The sequence below is a fragment of the Vidua macroura genome, chromosome Z (assembly GCF_024509145.1).
Source record: "Vidua macroura isolate BioBank_ID:100142 chromosome Z, ASM2450914v1, whole genome shotgun sequence".
NCBI lineage: Eukaryota > Metazoa > Chordata > Aves > Passeriformes > Viduidae > Vidua > Vidua macroura.
The window spans coordinates 30,626,992-30,650,097 of NC_071611.1; the positions used below are offsets into that span (position 1 = coordinate 30,626,992).

Here is a 23,106-nt window from a genome sequence, read left to right on the forward strand (position 1 = left end):
ATCTTCATTTTCCCCCCACTATTTTTGTCTACTACCTCTCTTTCCTCTTTAAAATAAACCAGTGATTCAGCTATAGGCTAGAGGAAGCAGCTGGTAAAAGGCAAAAAATTCTCAGAAAGTGTTAGACACAGCACAGATGCCTGTTTTCCTTTCAGCAGAACCTTGAAAATCTGAGCTTGCTACTGGTACCAATCCTGACCACCACAGAGCAGCAAGCTGAGGGAAGAATCTCACTCTCAGCCTGGCCTTCCCAAGAGAGCCCATCAGCTATCCACAGAAGACAAAATTCTGTTTTGCCTCTGCAGTTGAGAAATCCTGAACTTACCTTGGATATCCAAAGTAAAATCTAATCAGGCAACTGGTTAGTAAGGCATTCCAACAGGAAAAGTTACTGTAGTTTTTCTTGAAAACACATTAATCCAAACATTTTGTTTAAATACTTTATTACATTTAAAACATTTTTTTGCTTCAACTGTGCAAATGGACTTGCACAAGAAGCTTACAGATAGAGGATGCAGCCAATGTGTAGAATAATCCCTGAGATACAGCAAAACCATAGTGACTCACATTGTTCTAGTAAAAGAAACAATCAACTGACAGATTTTATTTCACACACTCTGTCTGAAGCTAAGTTTGACAGTCTATCAATTGTATAAGTGAAATTTTCATTGCTTTGACATGAATACGTCCACTAAAAAGAGACTATTTGAGAAGCAGCTTTCTTAAATGGTATGGGTAACTGAAAAATAAAGCTGTCATTTGCAGAAAGTTTTATTAAGTTAAGGACTGCCAGAAATAATTGGCTTTTGCAGCAGGAAATCTGGAGCAGCTGAACATAGTTCAAAATAACATGGTTATCTAAAGGAATTTATTTTTTTCCTTCCTCTCTTTAACAGAAACTTCACAGGAAGACAGATGTAGTTCAGCACCTTAAATTTTAGCTAACATATCCTTAAAAACATTTCAAATATGCTTATAAACAACATAAACACTGTTACATTCAGTGGGGAAAAATACTCTCAAAGCAGCTGCTTGGTTCACCTTTAGCTAGATGGTTATCCTGACTATCCATCTGACCGAAAAAAAGGAAAATTTCTGTGCATATAAAAAGAAATGAAACCCCTTTCCCCGATTTTTTTTAGATGGTGACTACATAGACTACAGCTTTGACAGGTACTAAGTATTCTACAGATACTAATGTAGCTTTTAGGATTTGGGAGCAACATCTAAATTCTCAACAGACAATACAACAGACAAGACTGTTCAGGAAACCCGGCAGACTAAATGTAAACTCATGCAGTCTTGTCTTCCTGAATGTCAAACAGATGAAAATAACCTGAAGGTAACAACAGACTGAACTCTCACCTAAATGTGTTATACATGACTTCTAGTATTGACAACTTAGAAGTCAGTGTATTCAGCATTTTCATTTAAAACTTTCATTTTCTGTGTATATCCAGCAATGATGATGGCTACTGAAAGGATAATAGTAAAATCTCCTTGCTATAAAACCTATAGAGCAAAAACTGTTTCACAGCAGAAACACAGTCTTCCACAGCAACTCTTTCTTCTATTTAATGTTATAAAGGAGAAAACCAGGATGAAATTTCAGATAACAGGAAAGAAAACTGAACATTGTTCCCTGGAAGGGACACCAAAATTAGTAACATGTCAACTAAAGCAACTACTTAATCACAGATGAGAGAAGCAGATAGTTCTAAGTTAATATGAGAGTCAACAATAAAATCTGCAATGCTGGTTCCTCACTTTAACTAAATGATATTTCCTATGAAATGGAGGGACGGTTATTGTAATGCTATGAAGCCAAATAAGAAGTTAATAAAATGTAGCATAGAAATTCTATCTTTTTAAAATTTCTCTTGGGGGAGAAAAACAAGCAGATAAAACTATTTATACTAAATACAGGAATATTTAGCTGCAGAATTGTGAAATACTTAAAAATTCCAAGGGCCTTTGAAGCATTCTTATTTAAGATATTGTATATTTGCTTACCTATTCAATGATGGCAGAAGAGAAAGCAATGCCAAAGCAGAAAGTTTTCTTCTTTCTGGCTGAGTGATATTATCCATCCGATCAACCCACATTTCAATCATGTTACCAAGAATTTGGTCCAACTGCATTGGGAAACACAATGTTCTTTTTCAGTTATAAGTACATCAGTGTGTTTAGAAAATAACTTATTTTAATTTATTTTATAAGATAGATATATTTATATTATAATAATATATAATAATATTTGTTATATACGTAATATATAATAAATAATAATATATATAATAATTAATATTATATATACAAAATAACTTATTTTAATTTCTAGCAAATGAATACATTATTTAGTCTTGGAAAGACACTATACAGTTGTATACCTGACAGAAGTAACAAGCAACAGGTTCTTTTCAAATTTTCTATGACAATGCTTCCAGGCCCCGAACCCTCCATACCATTAGTTGTAACCTACATGCTTGAAATGAATTTCATTTATGGAGAAGGAACTAATTCAGGACAAAAAATTACTCCATTTTTCCCTAACAGTCTCATAGAAGCAAAGCACATGGACTTACTCTGTTTCATCTACACAGTGACAAATTAAAAAAAAGACTTGTCATTATCTGCTTGAAAACTGTATTATACCCCAGAAAAGCAAATTTCACTGAAAGACAGAACACTTGTAGCAAAAGACCCTCAGTAACTTCACCAGTGAAACTGAAGCACACTGAACTGGACACTCTAGAAACTCGGGGGAGAATGATTAGACCATTCTCCAGGCTGCAACACCCATCAAGATGGCACAGGAAAAGAAATTCTCACCTTACAATTGCATGTGAACTAAGGGGGTTTACATGGCTAATTGTAAGGGAAGGAAGAGCATTTAGCGACCATATAAAAACTTAATGGGATGTTTAAGTAATTTTGGGAACATGTAAAAGTTGTTACAGGGTGTTCAGGGAAAGGAGGGAAGGAGGGAGAAGAGCCCCTTTTCAAGATTAACTGGGCAGTAACAAGCATCGATAATAGAGGGGAAGTTTATTCAGGTCAAAAGAAAGCAAGACTTCCCTATGTAACACAGCTAAATATCAAGACACAAAAAACCCAAAAGGACAAAAAAGGACAATAAACCTTACCTCCTGACCCAACTCACATGCCATCTGGCTCAAAAGTAATGAAAAAAACCTTGCATTTTGCAGTAGAACTCTACCCATGATCCCCAGATAAGTAGACATCACCACTGGGTATCTCTGAAACAAAAATAAACCAAAAAGTGCTTAGTTTAAGTAAAAGAAAAATATTTGACACACACAGCAGCAATACCTGGAAAGTACTTGTATGCATCCCTTATGTCTTTCACTGAATTTTAAATTATAAATTGCAATTTAAAAGCCTCTAGGAACAGAAGACTGAGTGAGCAATCTTTACCAGACTTCTCAGTTCTTACATACCAAAACTATGGCAATTTCAAAGTCAATTTCATCCAAACAGTCAAGACAACCTGCAAGGTGATTTTACTTTAAATTTTAAAACATGTGTCTTAGGGAACTAACAGTTTATTGTACTGTTAAAATATTACTTTTGAAGTTGATTATGGTTCTAAGTTACTGCTTACAATTTCAGTAAAATTAAGGACACTTAGTATTCCTGAAGTCATTACTTTTTTCATATAGAAGCTATAATACATTTGCCAAAAACTAATATGCAGGTGTCTCAATTAACTGGATACAGTAATAAGTTAACTTGTTTATTACCTTTAGTTATTACTTTTAAAAGAAGCTATAGATTTTTTTCATATTAAATTCAGCACATAACAATGTAACTGTATTTTGTAAAATAGCCTACTTGAAAAACAAAATGCCAACATTTGCCTGAAAATTCTAACCCAGAGTAATACATTCTGAATAGGGTATAATGAATTTATTAGTCTTAAATCAGAAGACATTTTAAAAATCCACTCGCTATCTTTGTGCTTTGAACAGCAAAAAGTACTTTGCTATATAGTATTACTTGGCTTAAATCTGGAAATCTTACTCAATTCAGAAACTGGAGCTATTTATTGATATTTGAAAGTCTTCAACTGAGAAAAAAGCAAAGGTTTTGATCAAAGAAGTCAAAAGGCTTGAAGAATTCCACCCACTGATTACTGCTAGAAACTGAAAGGTTCAACACAGTTAGAGCATATTTGATTTTACTCATTTTCATTCAACATCAAAGTTTATTGAATACAAAGAGAAAAAATGGGGAAGTTATGACATGTAAGCCAGCAAAATCTTAAAGACTATCTCACACAAACCATTCTCACACCCTTCAGCTCTTCATATTACATATGCCAACTAGGAAAAGAAGGTCAAGTTCATCTTCTCCTGGTTCAGTTTGTTTTTCTCTCATCCAGGTACAATTAAAAAGGAACAGTATGTGTCTTAAAAAAAAAACCAACAAAAAAACTCCATCATTGACTAATGATAAAACTAGGCCTAATGTTATAGCTCTTAAAAATGTTAATAGTGAAGGAACAGTGGAACAGCAGAATAAAAATGTGCTATTTTATTAAAACAAACATTACATGAAAAAACAAGTGGTGGATAGCTTGTTTTTTCTTGTGCTACTGTGTTACCTTTAAAGATTTTTAAACTAGATGTGAAAAATATATCAGATGCTCTTAAAACAAGAGAAAATACAACATCAATATGAAAAAACTGGAGATAATGGAAGGTACTTTCATTTTCCAAAGGGAAAGTAGAGAGTAGTTAAAGAAACTCTTACCTCCCCATCTATAATCCCCCTGAATACTGATGGAAGAAGGGGTTGAAACATTTGAGGACCCAACACAGGGTTGACTTTTAGGACATTTTCTACAACCTTAAGAACAAAAGCAAATTAGACCATTAGCAAAATATGTTCATAAATCTTAACTGAAGCTTTAAAACCATGTGTATCAGTATACACATATAAAGTGCTTATAGGATGCTTACCATTAAATACCAGCAAATCCCAGATTGCTGAAACTGTATTCTAAGAAAATAGGCTGCAAACCTGATTTGCATAATGCACCTGGTGAAAGTTGACAGGCCAATGAAAACCACCTAGCCAAGCACCTCACAAGCCTCCCTATGTCCCAGGCAAAGTTGATGAGGTGGTTTGGAAAAAGGGACATTGTTATGGTTCCAGGAAAAGCAGTAGATTGAGGTGGTTGGTAGGGCTAAGCACCAGCAGTTCAGGGTGTGTTTCCATAGCTTTGTCACGTTGTTTTTTGAGAAACCGCTGATTAGGACGTACCAGCTCTTTGCAGGTGTGCTCTCAGAGGTGCTATTCTGAGTACCTTGCACTGGTTCCCAATGTTTAAATTCTTTACCCTTTGTTTTTCTGCTCCTTTTCCCCCCCATGTCCTATTCCCTGAAGTAGCCTGTTTTCCTGCCTTCTTCCGTTTTTCTTTTGCCCGGAGGTTTGTGCTCTACCCTTGTACCAAGAGAGATAGGAAGAGGCTGTGAGAATAATGGGCTGAGGGCTCCTCACTCCTACTTCCAGGTAAAGAAAGTGACACTACATGCATGAACACACTGATGTGTTTATAAAGCACATAAAGGTATCATAAAGGTATCACACCTAAACACTCTTAGTCTCCATTTACTTCCACCTCAGAGGAATTTCAACAAGGACCAACACTTCTGTGCTCTTGACCAATCTCTCCCAAATATTTTTTCTCTGTTTTGAACCTTGTTCCAAATAGTTTCATTTAATGTTTTATTTTTTGCACTGAGAAAAGTGTTAATCAGTTGACCTTTCTTAATGCCTCTCAATTTTGTAGACCTTTAATATGCAGAGGTATAAAAGAGGCTTATTATATACAGAGGTAAACATAACTTTTTCCCCATTCATCTTTCTGGGTACTGGAAGTTTTGGCTCATCTCCTTTGTTCCTTGCACACTCTTTTTAAACCTTTTATTGTCTGTGTTAAGATAATTAGAAAATCAAGTCACATCAAGCATCAGCAATCTTGCAACAAGTTGTCTTATCAGTCCAAATTAGTATTTTTCAACCTTATTAATTTAATTACTTTTCTAATGTCTATTTACAATCCAGCCAAAGCTGTTTGTGTGAAACTATTTCAGAGAACACCCCTGAGTGATTCTGTTCCCAATACTTATCTAAATTTTGGGGTTTTTTTGTTTAACAAGTCAGCATAGTGAAGCCTGACAAAACTTTTGCTTTTTCTAAAAATACAAGGATGTATTTACGAGGATGATAGCTCAGTTGTCCCTCTGGAATCAAGAGGGCATTACTAGGAAACTGTTCCAAGTATACTAGACAAGTCTTGCAGCAAGGCTATACTGGGACCCTCGTGAATAAATGATTCTGTACTAGCAGTATAATTCCATTTTAGAAATCTGATTAAAAGCTGCTACATAAAACATTTGCCCAACTACAGACTTTAAATAATATCACTGAATAGATGGGAATAGACATTTTAAATTTCAGAACTAGAGGCCTTAAGTTCCTCACAGAACTATGGGGAGACTATGAACTTCACCAGTTGTTTTCTGTCCTGGATTCTGGTAACACTTGTGCGATCCAAAGAGACAGGTGGGATCCAATTTATATCCCCCATCACATTTACAATTAATTTAATTCAAGTCCGAGTTTTCATAAGCAACACAGAGCCCCCTGTTAGTGCAACCACTGGAAACGTTAGTAGTAGTACACTACAGCTACTACTCATCTTTCAGTCTATATTCCAACTTTATTTCCTGAAAGTCTTCAAAAGACACATTCAAATTATTGTTATTAATATTTCAAAAGCTTATGAGTTCCATAGCACCATTTGAAGACTGTCTGAAAATACAAATTTCTGGTGCTTTGAAAAACCTTTAGCAACTTTATTTAAGCAGCTATGGCCATTACAACAGTAACATATGCAAAAGGCAAACAAAAACTGTTTGAACTCTGTGTCTTGTACAAATGAAGTATGGTATACAAAGGAATTTCATGGAGACCACATACATACAACATTCAATAAAGATAGGAGAAGTTAGCTCTATACTCACTAGATCTCTACACACATGCACAGACTTCAAATAAGTAGTTAAACCACCACTGATGGTTTAACTAACTCCAATGTCAAATTCTGCTAAATATATTGGTTTCTTCTACATGTTCTAAATTCTACTTGAAAACATTACATGTACAGAGCTGAGCCCCTAGTTTTTATTTTCATTATACTCCACCTTTAAAACTTGAACTTGACCTTCAATAGTTATGTCCTTCAAAAGCTCACAAAATGACCGACATAAGTCAGCAGCATACATCTGAAATAAAATGAAAAAGAAGGTATAATGCAATGCAATTTATATATTTGTATATATTTCAAAACTCAGGATTTTCCTTAGGGTTTACATATGCCTAAAGACCCAGTTTCTCTTCAAAGATCATATCTGCTAAAATGTTCATCATTCTAAACTAATTAAAATCTAATCTAAACATTTTGTTGCATTTTTAACATTGCAGGACACTTAAACAATCAATCTCAAAGAATTTTCTAATTAAGAAGGTGTGACAACAAGGCATAATATCTCGTTCAACTCCTGCTAGAATGTATATTCATAATTTTAATCTGGTAGGATAATAACAGTAACTATTATTACCCAACATAGGACCTTTCAGATATCAAACTACTAAATCAATCTGCAAAGCATTAATTCTAAATAATAATATTTCTCAAATCTGAGTGTCCACCATGCACCATAAAGAGCTAACATTAGAACAGTATGTTTGTATATGCATACATGAATAAGAGCATAAATGTTTGTGTGTATGGTTATGTTCCAAGATGAGAAAAACCAGTTTGCCAGTAAGGAACTGAGGTGGTAATATGGACCTTTATATAATGATAACATACCTGCAAAAATTCAGATGAAGATAAGAAAATATAAGCATTGATGATCTTAAAGCAATTTTTGAGATTTTCTGAACTCAGCTCTGGAAAAAACAGAAATCACAATTCAGAGCCTGATCACCAAACTGAAGTACAACCAAGATTATTTGCTTCTAAAAGACTTTTTTCCTCTCACAGCTTGTAGTGCCAGATGCCAACAAATAGAAAAAATATCTTAGATCCAGTGCCAATCAGGCTCTCTCGCTCTGCAGAGGCAATTACAGATGTGGGATGACAGCTCTTGTGCTCAAATGGAAGCACAAGAAATCCTACAACCTCAAAAGCCAGTGCTAACTAAAAACAAAAAACAAACAGAAGTCAGGTTTTGGATGTAATACTGGGTTAAGAAGATATTAAAGAGAGAATAAATTAAACATGTACTTTAGAGACTTGCAGTTACAGATAAATGGCCTCTCTCACGCTGAGTCAGTAAATGCTGAACAGAAAGAATGAAATAAAGATTGCAGTTCTGCTCTTCTGACCCAGATGCCATATCAAATGGCATTGAGCTGACACACACAGAGCTGTAGGGCATAGCTTTAGTATTTCAGTAAAGAGAGCATACCTGTCTAAAAGACAGATACACACAGAGGATGATATACAACAGCAGCTTGAAGAGAGAAAAAAAGACACATCCTCAGGCACTACCTGTAAGACTGTTTAAGAAAAATAAAATCACTCTGGAACATGTATAAGCAGAACTCACAGCAAAATGAAAAGTTTCAAAGTTTCACATGGATGTTGATACTAGTGCAGAAAGTCCATACTGTATAAAAACAAGACAAAAGACCAAAAAAGCTCAAAGGGATAGATTTCCTTAAAACCAGTTTGGGAGACAAAATATTCTTGGTAAAAGAATTGGACCTCAGTTCCATCACCTTTAAAATATCTAATAAAACCATCATGAACAAGTAACAGGAAAATGCTTTTGTGTGAATGTTAAATAAAATTCCTTTACCAGATGGAACAAGCATCTGGCTAAGACTTCATGAGTCTCCCATGGCTTAGAAGAAAGCAGTTGTATGAAAGTATGGCTTACACCTAGTGATATTTATATATAAAAACTTCTACCAAAAACAGTTATTACCATGACCATGGCTGCTTTTCCATTATAACATCTGTACAGTTCTGGGGAGGTTCAGCAGATATTCTTTTTTACCCTGCCCATTAGGTAGAACATTAATGTTCTTCCATTTGATATGGCCATAGCTTTGCATTCATGAGAAGGTTCATATGTCAGTACTCAGACAGGTCATATCTTGTAATCATTTATTATGAGTATTTTTGTCTCTTGACTTAAAAGAGATCACCTATCAATCCAATATGCTCATCAAAAGATTCCAAGATATCTATGAGTTTAGCTTTACTAGCATATTACTGGAGTTACACATTGTGTTCTCCTTAGATGTCTACATTTGTGTTTTTGTCTTTACTGGATAAAATAGTATTTAAAATTTCAGACACTGAAGCAAGTAAACAAATTCTAAATAAATGGTCATATAAACATGAAGTACTACTAAGTTTTCCATAACTTTCTACTCTGTGATAACCAATAAAAGGTAATAAAATGTGTAGCAAAAATTGTACTTCAGGTCAAAATGAAAACAGGTATGACATATCGTGGAAATGACAGAACCTCCATCACTCATCTGCAGCTCAATGTTTAGCAAAATTTTCTAGAAAGATCTCATGTTGAACTAACTACATTTAGAGCTAATTATACATCAATTCTCTTGCCAGGTTTTCCTGAATCAAACATTTTTCTGAATTCATTAATGTGCTCCTTTGAGTTTTGTTTGGATCAGAGGAGTTAATTCAGTTCCAGTAACCTGGTTTTTGCCAGTACCTTTATAAATACAGCACATGCAAATTAAACACGCTGCTTCTCAGAAGAGGTACGTCTAGATCATGACCATATTCCCACCCTGAAATTGTATCAGATTCAATTGTCATTTTAAGCAGCCTCTGTGAAGAAACACTTCCATCCTCAGACAATTAATGTATTTCAATACATTAATTATTATTCCGCATTATTCAATACATTGTAAGAGATGTATTGAAGAGACTGTGTAATCCCTCTACAGAGCAATTACATTTCAACAGAGTTTAAACAGTAGCAGCAGTGCTGAAATGAAAACCAAGTATGACAATTATGCTGTGAATAATTATTGTACATCAGTGATAGCACCATAATCTTTGAAGGTCAGTCACTTATGCAAGTGAAATCAAGCCTTCATATCAAATGCAACATTCTGCTCCTGAAGGCAAATCTAATTGACTTGTGTAACTCCTCTGACATCTACTTCCAACAACAGTAGTATCCTGAAATGGGTACAAAAATATCTTTTCATAATGACAATTATATCTGGAAGGGAACAACTACATATTATTTTCAGATTGATTAAAAAAGGAAAATCAAAAACATATATATATATATCTTTCCCCTTCAAGTTCAAAAATCTCACATATGAATTATTCTTTCCCTGCCTTTCAGCTCTCCTACTTCCTCCATGTTGACCTCTGACATATTTTCTGAATGACTTATATGCTTAAATAGAAGGTAAGCACATCAGCAAAATAGTCACATTATTTGTATATTACAGTAATTCCGTTCAGTAAAAATAAATTCAGAAAACAAAGGCCTTACACTGTATTTTCAAGAACTAATTTTCTGGAGCATATTGTTGCTAGTTCTTCACCCTACTAAGACATAAGCATGGTAGTTACCTATTCAGAACTTCCCTTCACCTCATCTGTCCTTTGATGACTTCAGACTGAATTGAAAACCAGTCTTGGAGAATTTATCTTTTTTTGCCTTATCTCAGACACTTTAGGCACACAAGATTTTGCAATTTTGGTTTCTCAGTTAAAACACCTTGTTCTGACAGCTACATCACCATGCTAAGGAAGATGGAAAAATCTGACTTTAAGAGCTGGAAGTTTCAGCTGAATATTGCTACTGGTGTACCGAAAAAACTTTGCTACAGATTTAAGACTGAACAGTTATTTAATTAACTAGCACTGCTGATCATCAGTGACCAATATGTTGTCTTTTCCAAGATGCTGCACCTTAAACTGTACTGTTGCACTTGATTTAAGTGAAGAATCTCTTGTTCAAGTGTCCTGAATGAAGTAGCTGCCTGATGGTTAGCAGATGGCAGTACTGTACTGGTTTTCTAACTACCCTGTTTTAAAATAAGGTTAGCACTAATCCAAAATTCCAGCTCTATTTAAGCATCATAATACCATGGCTATATAATGTGGAGGCTGTCTAGTCAGATTCTCCTCATGTAAACATATAGAATTTGTAGGCAAAGAGCATACCAGAATGGTTTCCACTTCCTGGAAAAATGTGCATCATTTTGCAGCAATGAAAATTTTTGATGAACATGCTACTCAGAAAAACAGTTTTTCAGAAAAATGTTCAGGAAGTGAAGTAGTACAGAAGTCTATAGGGCAAAATCACTCTGTGATTTCACATCAGCTGCTGTGTTTTTGCCACTTACTCCCAACTCTGATTAAAAAAATGTTTGTCCTAAGGAAACCCTACGCAGCTTAACTGTACTACTTACTCTACCAGCATCATGCAACTTTCATTTTTCAGAATAAATAATTTCTCTTGAGAATGTATTTTTTTCCAAAGGAGAGCATCACTATTCTCCAGGATTCATTCACAAAACAAGGAAATCATAACAAGTATAGAATATTCCAGAATACCTCCACCTTTTCTAAGAAGAATATGCCAAGGTTTCCATTTCTGCTCATCTCTACTCTGAAAAGTTTCACATGAGGACTGGGGGGAAGAGATCAGTAGCAAACAAATAAGTCATATATACCAAGTATTTCTGAATTTAAGTCAAGCGGATTAGCAGTGTGACAAACCACGAAAATCACAGCCATTCATGCAGTGCAGGATTCTCACAGCAAACACCACCTCTGATTGACACAGAACAAGAAGGTGGAAGGGTAGCTGTGTAGTTATGCATAATCACAACAGTCATCAGGACTCATCAGCCACCAAATTTTAGCAGTAGCTGTGGAATACTTTAACCATAAAGTCACTACTACTAAACAGAGAAGTTTTGTCATTAGAGATCTTGTACACAGGGAGAAATAACAGAAGACACAATCATGCACCTACCTACCATGACATAACTTTCTACTGACCAGTAGAAATATAACAAAATATTAAGTCCTGCATACAATTATCAATTCAAAAGCTAACTTCTGTAATTCTGTGAACACATTTCTCTAAAAAAAAATTAACCCATTTGCTGTATTAGTGTTGAAACCGCAAAAGCACAGCTGAAGATCTAAACACAAACATACTAACATAAAATTAAACCTCATTTTTAATTATGAAGCAAAAGTACTTGAAATATCAGTATTTCCTAAGCATTGAATCCTATTTCTCATTACTAAGTTTATATTGTGCCAACAAACTGCTGTTTTTAATTTCGCTGCTTGACCCAAATGTTTAGGTAGTTTGAAACATATTTAGGTAGTTTGAAAACATCCTACATTGTTATTAACTGGATAAGGGAAAAGCTAATAACGTTATTCTGGTTGTAAGCAGAACAGGCAAGTATTCCATATAATCAATATCAGTAACACTTAGCACATTTGGTGTTCAATTTCAGAAACTTCTTAAAATAACCTCTGAAATGATAAACTTTCTTTGAAATTTGTCTTATCTTTCATGTACAGCAGCTCCAATTTATTTTAAAAAAGAAGGGTAAATAGATTATAATTATTAAAAATATGAGAAAGTCAGACAATAAAAACCTATTCCTGAATTTTTGCTACAATTCTGCAAGCTCCCTTAGTACTTGCAACCACACGAGCATTGCTTAGTGCATGAATAACAAGCAGCAGGAAAAAAAACCCTGAAATTTTATTAGTCAAAGACTTACCAAGAAGGGCAGACATATTCTGAAATATTCTCAAGAGTTCTGGTGTAAGACATGGACTATTCTCCAATGTCACTAACCTAAGAATAGATCAAGCAAAATATTTCAGATGATGTATGAGTAACATTGAGAATCATTTTGACAGACAAGTATTTTAACTTCGAGTAACCATCTATGTTATCAACAATGTGTAACAATTACCCAGAAGCATACTTCAAGCAGAGCAATAGTCCTCACAACACACTCATCAGTACAGGCACAGGTCTTCTCAAGTTAGGAAAACAAAGAAAAACATGATAGTGTCCTTTTATAAAGACAACATAAGCTCTGAAATGCAACAGCGGGAAGGTCTAAGCAGCCAGCCAGGGAACTTGGAGAAGGTGAGTAGAGAGGGATATTTACAATGCAAGGATAACACATGTGTTCTAAATCTCAAAGGAGAAGCTGTGATGGATCAGCTCACACGTTTACAGTTTTTTAAGTCTGAAATGAGGCATTAGCTTACATTGTTTATAACAATTTAAAATTCCTGAGATTTGAAAACAGTAGTATTCAAATTAAGCTTGCATTTAAAGCCCCAGCAACAAATTCAATTTTCTCCTAGATCTTAGGCATGGGATTACCACATTTAAATAACATGTCTGGTTATGTGAAATAAATTAGTTGTTTTCCTGCTCTTGGTTCAAGAAGCCCTCAGAGTCCTAAGAGCTGTCCCTACCAGCTCTCTGGATTTCTCTGATGCTCTAGAACATTTTAAAATATCATTCTTCTGCGCAGATATCAGAAGAGCAACCTCAAGATCAGTATTATTAAGAAGATATAAAAGTTCTGAACTGATACATATAAAAGACCCCAATTCTATATTTTGAGACAATTTTGCACTTTGACTTGCTGCCACCAGCATTATAAATCTCAGTTTTGCTGCATATATAGAACAGATAATTTGTAGGTTAAGTATTTGTAATTGAAATGCTCATTTATAATTTAGATCAAAGGAATTGCTCACTCTCTTAGATGAACTCTATGCATTCCTATTCTACAGAATTTGGTCCCCTCTTATATTCTCCTCTCTTACAGCATCAGCTGCACCAGAAACAAATAAATCAGGCTCATGGCAAACTGAGCACAGTGTCCCTTCTTGTTTTATGTTCAGTCACCAAACAGTCTGAGATATAGAAAGTAATTTCCACATTTTATCCTTGTAATTATGTCATCTCTTCCAAACAGCTTGGATCCACTGGCTCACTGATCTCCCTAAGTCAAGCACACCAAATTATTAAATTAGCACGCACATTATAGTCAGTCTATACTTTTTGTCCAGCTACAGAATGGTATCTTCAGTATCAACTGCCTGAAAATGAATAATAAATGAAAAATGAATAACAAAACACAACTAAAAATAGCTGAGTATATCAATTTCCTAACCTCCTGTCTTCTGTGAAAAGGTGTGATATAGGTGATGTCAAGGTAAGGTAATAAGAACATATCAAATTTAATATTCAAAACTTTTTACAACTTTTTTTCTTCTGGGGATACAAAAATAAAGAAAACATTCTTACCACAGCTCTAAACCATCTTCCAGAAGATAGACATGTGGAGGCTGAGAAACATCTGTACTTAGTTGGATAACTGGAAGTAGAAAAGGGTAGAGATTTTTGCTGTCTGCTCCCAGGCCCTACAAAATAAGTAAGAAATGTAAAATAGGTCAAAAGCCTTAAATCAAGCATTTCAAAAATAGCATGGAAAATATCTACACTGCTATTACATTCACATGTAAACATGCATTCAAGCAAAGGTCGAACTTGCTTCCATTTCATACAACAATAAAACAGCCTGATATTCCTAAGCTTTCTCTCACCATGTTTTGAGAATGTTATTTTTTTTTAAAGCAATCCAGTTACCAATAGCCTGCAAGAAAAGATATAAGGAACATACATTCCTAAAAACATTCACTGGTCATTCTCTTTCTTGGAGCGGTCACGTTCACTTTCTTGGAGTTTAACAAATACCAAATGATTATAAAAGCTGAATGTTTTACAGACCAAGAAAAAAAATTACTCTTTGGTTCTTATCATTTACAAAATCATTTGACATATGCTAATATTTAGGAGAAGGGTTTATTTTTATAGCTACCCAAAAATTCACAGGCTGATGACAGTGATTCACAGTGATTCAGTTTTTAAAATGATCCATGAAACTTCTGAACAATGAAGAGTTAATTGGGAACAACTGCCAATTACAACAGCAATACAAAGTATTGTAATATTACTACTCAAGAGAACTGAGGCTAGTGGAATGCTGAGCTTGCATAATTCCTGTATTTTGATAATAGAAAAGTTAAAATTATTTGATATTTTTAAGTTGCAGCTTCTTTGCACATTTATCTACTTACTTAAACAAACATGCCTTAAAAGAAAAAGATTTTTCTACAAATCTGTTGCATCTTTTTGTGTCTACTACACCGAGAGATACACCTTTTGTAAAAAAATACTCATATTTTAGTCTCCACAGGGGACAGAAAGAAGAATTTCCACAATTGTTTATGGAAAAAATCTATTTCCTCTTCATTTAAAGTTACACCACTTTGGAAAGAACCTTTATTTCTCCTTTTATAAGATTTGTTATTTCCTTTTCACGTTCTCTCCACTGTTAACCTCTACAATACCATCCTTTTAAGTCATGCATTTCCACAAGTTCAAGACTGCATATTAAGTCTGTTCCTGTACAGACACTGCTGTAGGAGCACTTTTCTTGGTCTCTTCTAGTCCTACTATGTTTTCTTTGAGATGCAGCAGGGTTGGAGAAGGTAGTGTGGTATACAGTCTGTATTAAAGAAGTAGTTAATACCATAGATTCTGCAGACAATATAACCATGTGCTGTTTTCTCATCAAGAAAGAACTGTAGGAAGTACTGATAATACTTATGTGATTCAGATTCCTTACCTGGACAAGATGGATTAGGGTGGTCAGAATGGCACATCGTAGCATATTGTGCTCCTCACTCTGCTTCCAAAGGAGTGGTAAATACTGAACCAAACATCCTACATATGGTCGTATCTAAAGTTCAGAACACAAACTGGTTTCTTAATACATGAAACAAGACTAATAGTTTATCCCAAGCATAGTTTCTGAAAAAATATAGGAGCTGTTTTTGTCTCAGTAAAAACAGAAGAGTTTGCATATATCTTTCTAAAACACTTTAGAGTTGTACCCTTTACTCTGTGACTGAAGTAACTTCTGACTGTAGAATAGTTTGAAACTAATATATTACTTATGGTGATATTTGTGCATGGCAATCAAGCTTATGTAGTAAATAGGACACAAAAAATATTTAAAGCTTGATATGCAGAGGTATTTTCATATTAGTATATTCTTCACTTAGACAGGATTCCAAGACAGAATTTTTTAAAATCAGAAACAGTCCCAGTAAAAACAAAACAAAACAAACAACAAAAAACACAAACAGCTGAATAACCTCTGGAGTCACTGAGCCTTTGAGCAGGAGTTAGACTGTGAAACTTTCAGAGATTTGTCCTAGCCTGTATTATTTTTTATTATGGTCTTCAATACTAAAAGGTTAATCAATTTGTCTTTGAAAGTATTTAATTAGGAATTAACCTAAACATATTCAAGGGTTCTTTCTCAACTTGTTTTTAATGCTGCTTCTCTAAACTGCAGGGAAATCTGCTGTCATGTTGACTTTTTTGACAAGAGACAATTATGAAAGCTTCATCTGGCTCTCAGACAGGATTACTTATAGAAAGACAAGATAAACTCAAAACCATGCATTATCTCTGTCCTTAATACAGTAATACTGAAAAAAATCTGCAAACCAAACCCACCATGATAAAACCTGAGACAAAAGAAGCCAACTATTCTTTGTTTAATTCTGGAAAACTATGTTCAAATTCTTCATGTAAAAGCTGAAGGACATACTTTAACACTGAAGTACTGAGAATTCATAATGTGAATTTGAAACTTGTCATGCAGTTAAGGAGAGTGTTGTAGAGGCAACTCTGACCCCTATCAGTATTAATAAGAAATTACAAATTTAACTGCACACTCCCTATGAGTGCAAAGCATTTTTCCCCAAAAATGCCTTTTCTAATATGAAAGATAGACTAAAATATTTGTTCAGATATGAGACAATTAGAATAAATTACAAATAATAAAATTGCAAGAAATGCCACAAGATGTAAAAATCCTTTGATACTCTAAAAGCTGATTCAATACAAAAAATACATAACTTACATAACTTAAGGAAAGTAAGTTAACATTTTACACAAAAGATAAATGAGAACTGAAAAGAGGACCAAGTAATGCCAACAGTGCAGGCATCTCTGACAACAAGAACCAGTCTATTGATGATATCTTCCTTCTACAACAAGTCCTCCTCCAAGTTCTTAGGACAAAGCTAAAACTGAAATATATGTAAAAAATACCTGCATATTGACTCTCTCAATCACACAGGACAGAACATGAAGAACATGCATTTTGGTGTCACACTGTGTTACTTCCTGAAGTAGCTGAAAGAGGAGTGTAAACATGGACTCCAGATACTGAAAGAAAAAGAAAGAAGCACAGATTAGACCATAAAAAATACAATTGGTCACATTAACTATTAATTTTCCTCTATGCTTAAAACTCTAAAACACCCAAAAACTTTGAAAACACAAGGTGTGCAAAATGTTACTCTTTCATTTGCAAAAAAGCACATTAGCCAATCAATGACTAAGCAAGGTAAAATTCAGATCTACCCCTACATACCAGTTCAAACATGATCAGTTTGAACGTATGCCATTTCCATGTTTTGGTAAGTGTAATGTGATTTCACAGGTAAAACAGGCTGTCTCTCCAGAAGGAGCACTTTGTTAAAGTCAAACCAAAAGTACAGTCTTCCCGCTTTTGGGCCAGTAGATAAAAGTTAAATATTGAACTGAAAAAGACAGCTTAGAAAATTCCAGTGTTTACAGTCTAGATGCACTCTGCATTTTGCTTTGTTTGTTCTCAAGAGAGCTGAAATTAACATGGAAGTCAAAATGAAATGAGGAAACATCTGCTTAATTTGAGTGACCAAAATAAAACTTTGGCATACTTATTTCTTTCCATTGTTTACTAACTGACAACAGTAATGACCATGGTAAAGAACACAAATACAGGAGAACCAGAAAGCAGTGCTTTAAGGCACTACTGTAACCACACACTTGTATTTAATATTTTTAAGCAGCAGCAGTTTGGAAAGTACTGCGTGAAACAGGCATGTGGGAGAGCCACAGTGGTGTGAAGATGCATTTGTTAGATACAGTCTTAATATTTTCTTATCATGAAGAAACTTACTATCTGGCAACACCCAGTATATAGAGCATTAAACATACTGCCATGAAGTTGCATAATAGCATAATACTAAAATGTATCTACACATTAGCAACCTTAATAGTAGCAGCATGAGTATATATTTGGGTCTGTGAAGACTGAACATACAATACAAACATGCACACACATCAATTACTAAACAATGCAGTTCAAAATGAAATAGGAAAATATTTTGTCCTGCTTTTCTCTATGTATTTATCTACTCTTCAGAATATATAAATGCTCTTACTGGTAAGAACTGGTCGCTTCTGAATTCAAAGTCATCTACAGGTAAACAAACATTAAGGGAAAATGATACAGACTGAAGATAGATGTCAAGACTCAAATGAGCAAATATTTCATGGATATTCAAAAAATCTAATGTGAAGAATTTGGTAGTAAGTTTAAAATTGATTGTTTTCCAGTAACTCAGAATTAGGAACTAATCAAACAGCTTTGCAAATAAGGATATTTAACTTCAGTGTCGTAGCTGTCTCAATACGGACCTGAAAGATAAAAGTCAAGAAGCATCATGCATACATCTATTAAACATTTTGATTATCCACAGAGTACCTGACAATATCAAATCACTTGATGTTTTGGCAATTGAATCACTCTGTGTTCTATCATGCTCTAAGAAATGTAGTTAGTTCATTTTCATTCACTTTCATTTTAGTATCCTTTACATTTTATTTGTCATTGCTAAAGTGGTAGAAATTGAAAAAGTTACTCAGGCAAAACCTTCAAGGACAAGAAGTAATTAAAGAAGATATCTATCTAGACTGTGATAAAAACTGTTGTAATAGAGGAGGAGTTTTACTTGGAATTCTCTCACAGTTTGCTGTCAATCAAGAAGCACAGAATGGATTAAACTCAACAAGTTAGACTGTTCTTCCTGTAGGTGCTTAGAAATGCCTTAGCTTTAAATAAAAACAGCTGATGCAGAATTTAGCTCCTCTGCTAAAGCTGTCTGGAATCACAGAAATTATTGTTATGACTGGCAATTGCTAATTAATATGTACCTACCAAACTAGCAAAATTTATTTACTTTTTTTTTTTGTGGGCTAGTAGCCCAGTTTGTTTAAAAACAACAACAAAACAAGAAATAGCAAAACTTGTATCTCAACTCCATCTCACCTGCTGGTAAACAGAAGTTGTAGCTTAAAACTACAGATTTGTGCTTAAGCAGTTTAGCAACCAATGCCATTTATCATATGCATAGCATGTAACTTTAATGCCTAAATAACCACAGAATCACAGAATCATTATAGCTGTAAAAGACCTTTAAGATATCTAGTCCAGCCACCAAACCAGCACCACCATCACTAAACCATGTCCCAACTGCCATATCCACATATTATTAAAATATCCAGGTGACTCCACCTGTTCCAATGCTTGACAACTCTTTTGGTGAAGAAATTTTTCCTTATGTCCAGCCTGAACCTCACTTGGTGCAGCCCGAAGCCAGTTTGTCATGTCCTGTCACTGGTTGCTTGGGAGAAGAGACTGAACACACCTGGCCACAATCTCTGTTCCACCACTTGTAGGGAGTGATAAGGTCACCCCTGAGCCTCCTTTTCTCCAGGATAAACACCCCCAGCTCTCTCAGCTGCTCCTCACAGGACTTGTGCTCTAAACCCTGCCCCAGCTCCATTGCCCTTCTCTGGACTCACTCCAGCTCCTCAATGTCCCTTCTGAACTGAGAGGCCCAGAACTGAACACAGCACTCAAGGTGTGGCCTCACCAGTGCCCAGTACAAGGGGACAATCCCTGCCCTGCTCCTGCTGGCCACACCATTGCTGATCCAGGCCAGGATGCCATTGGCCTTCTTGGCCACCTGGGCACACCCTGCCTCACGTCCAGCTGCTGTCACCAGCACCCCCAGGTCCTTTGCAGCCACTCTGCCCCATCCTGTGGAGCTGCCTGGGGCTGTTGTGACTGAATGGCAGCACCCAGCATTGGGCTTTGTTGAACCTCACACCACTGGCCTCAGCCCATGATCCAGCCTGCCCAGATCCCTCTGCAGAGCCTTCCTGCCCTCCAGCAGATCAACACTCCCACCCAGCTTGGCATCACCTGCAAATTCACTTGATCAATGCTGTATAGTAAAGGAACAGAATAACTCAGTTCTAGCTACACAAGGTATCCATCAGTTTATAAATCACTTTCAGACTAAGCTGACTAAGGCATTTCATAATTTTATTCTGGTACAAACCAGATTGTTGCTCTTGGAATTAATTTTCCCACCAAAGTCATCACATATTGAACATCTTCAGGCCTCATTTAGTATCTTTGACATTACTGTTTGGTATCACCACAATTAAACATCACCACATCTTCCCAATGGTTTACCTTTTGCAAGGCACAACAGACTTTAAGGCATGGTGTTATGAAATTCTCAATCCCGTGTACACAAAGTGAGGTATTTCTGTTTCATCTGTGATTACAACAAATGTGTAGTCCAAAATATTAGTTATTTATGCTTACCACTAAGTCACGGTCTTGAAGCAAGTTACGAATTGCTTCATATAAAACAGGTCTCAAGTCTGATTTGAATTTTACAGAAATCCACTGTCCAATCAGCCATATTACTCGTCGGCGTATAGGTTTATACCTTTAAAAGTAGGAGGAAAAAATTGCACTCATTAACTCATTACACCAGTTGTTATAGAATAGTTTGATGAAAAAGAAATCCAAGAATCATTATGAAAATGTTATTGCCCAAAACAATTAAAAGACTTAGTTTTTCAAGATCAACTTCAGTGCAAAAACTGAACTTTCCATTAGAATTCTTCACAATAAGGCTCAGGAAAAACCAGCTTAGTCTGAAAAAGATAATTTTCATCCTAAATGACTAAATGTTGAATGGTCATTTTTGAGGTCCTGCTTTTTCTACATTCACTATTTCTGGGAAAAGCTTAGCCTTTTTTTTTTAGTTTTTTTTCAAAAGATTAGCTTTTACAAAAAGAGCGCGCAGTGACTGAGCATAGGTCCACCACTAAGCCTGGTGGACCTAAAGCTCACACAGGAAAAGTGACCATATTCCAAAATAAGGCAACCTCTGCTGCATTAGTCATAGGACAGTACCTTTAAGCAGTCTGGACTGCATCAGGTATTCAAGTCAAAAGTACTTTACTTTCTCTCTCAAGAGAAAATGTTGCTTTACAAATGAATAATTGAAAAAAAAAGTATTCCGTAACATACTTTTAATGTTATAGAGAAGTTTCTCATGAATCAGTACAAAACTAAGCATCATGGCAAGTGATAAATTTGGCAGTGCACTATTTCTAAAAATCTATAACTTTTTTTATTAATTTCATATTTATTCTATTATTGTGCTCATGGTGGATGGGCTTACTATCATCAGGTTATGAAACATTCAGAGAAAACAAAACATTGCAAACTCCACACTCACTGCTGACAACACATAGGTTTGTGTTTCTAAACATCAAGCACTTCTGAACAAGCATACTAGTAACCATGGGACATTCTGTGGGACAGCAGAAGATACCCTCCAACCCACTTTATCTGAACTGCAAACATATTCCCATAGCTGCTCTTAAAGCAGTACTCCATTCAAGCCACTAACACTGCCTATTGCCATGGTGGTCTCCAATGATGAAGGCAGTAAAAGCAATTAAAGTAAACAGGGCTTCAAAATTCCAGACAACTTCTACTGCAAGCTTCTGTCTCCACAGGAACTTCTTCCTGGGGTATCACAAATGCCAACCAAATGGTTAAATCAGGTGTCTTCCTGACTGTAATATAACTGTATCAACAACACAAAACTTGTCAGTTTTACTTATGCTACATGGCTGAATAACATAAAAATGCCACAGCCAGCATGGGCTTCTAAGATCACGGCAGCTTTAATTAGAGACTGCTGCTGGAGGTCCACAACAGCAAATGAACAATGTTACACAAGATCTCCCATTTTTTCCTTTCTTCTGACATTTAGCCTAATCATTAGGGTACTTGGCAACTTGCAAATAGTAAGTGAAATCTTAGTTAAAAAAACAGTCTAATGAGAAGAATAAAAGCATTAGGAGACAGCAAGTAAACAACTGTGGTAATAATTTTCTGACACTAACATAAGGTTATACATCCAAAAATAAATAATTTTTTCAAAGTTTATTGTAGTAGAAAAAAAGCATTTTATATTTTAAGTTCCACTCTACAGGAAACTGAACTCTCTTTGTAAATAGAACATTTGGAAATAAAAGAGCTGAGTAGAGACCCATTATGGAAAATAATTTACAATTTATAGTAGTTCCTAAGGGTATAAGGAAACAAATAAGTTTATGTTTCACATAAAAAGTGCCAGGGGTAAGATGAATTGCAAATGTGGAAGAAAAACATAGTAACAGTCTTCGAAGGACATTTGGGTCACTGCTGATGAGTTTGTTGAGAAAAATAGGACATACTTATTTAGAGTCAACGGCTGATTTGAACTTGTCTGGTAAGGATTAGCATGCACAATAGTGGTCACTGTCCTTCCCCTGGGGAGTGAGCTTGACAGAAAGGGAGGAACAGTGTCTTCCATATAGTTACAAAGAGCGACAGCTCAGTCTGTATGTACTGAGATGCCAAAAACAATCTTTCAAGATAGCCCATGATATCCACTGAACAATAGGAGGTAGTCGTGTGAAGGCCATGCAAGTGAGGGTGACCTTAGTGAGAAGGAAATACCACAGCAGATGGACTGTATAAAACTCTTCACATAGAAGAAGGTGCAATCATCCATACTTTACAACACAACCCAAACCCTTATTTCCCCTCTTTATTGCAGCAAAATTAACTGAACAGAATTATAGAGGGCTTGTATTTAAACTTAAAGAGAAGAACAAATCACTGCCTTGGCTAAACTACTGTCTAACAGAGACGATTTCCACAGACTTCAGC

At 35.3% G+C, this 23,106-nt stretch overlaps 1 protein-coding gene across 2 annotated transcripts in view; it reads right to left on the reverse strand.

Moving 5' to 3' along the window:
- IPO11 (importin 11) overlaps window positions 1-23,106 on the reverse strand; it is a 79,435-nt gene that overhangs the window by 25,383 nt on the left and 30,946 nt on the right. For both annotated transcript variants that reach the window (XM_054003093.1, XM_054003094.1), the window contains exons 18-29: window positions 20,692-20,818; window positions 18,677-18,710; window positions 18,455-18,495; window positions 17,295-17,411; window positions 15,796-15,909; window positions 14,412-14,527; window positions 12,856-12,932; window positions 7,907-7,986; window positions 7,236-7,316; window positions 4,777-4,872; window positions 3,147-3,260; window positions 2,014-2,135 (exon numbers count right to left, since the gene is read on the reverse strand). In XM_054003093.1, the coding sequence (XP_053859068.1) occupies window positions 2,014-2,135; window positions 3,147-3,260; window positions 4,777-4,872; window positions 7,236-7,316; window positions 7,907-7,986; window positions 12,856-12,932; window positions 14,412-14,527; window positions 15,796-15,909; window positions 17,295-17,411; window positions 18,455-18,495; window positions 18,677-18,710; window positions 20,692-20,818 (1,119 nt within the window). The remainder of the gene's footprint in view (window positions 1-2,013; window positions 2,136-3,146; window positions 3,261-4,776; window positions 4,873-7,235; window positions 7,317-7,906; window positions 7,987-12,855; window positions 12,933-14,411; window positions 14,528-15,795; window positions 15,910-17,294; window positions 17,412-18,454; window positions 18,496-18,676; window positions 18,711-20,691; window positions 20,819-23,106) is intronic.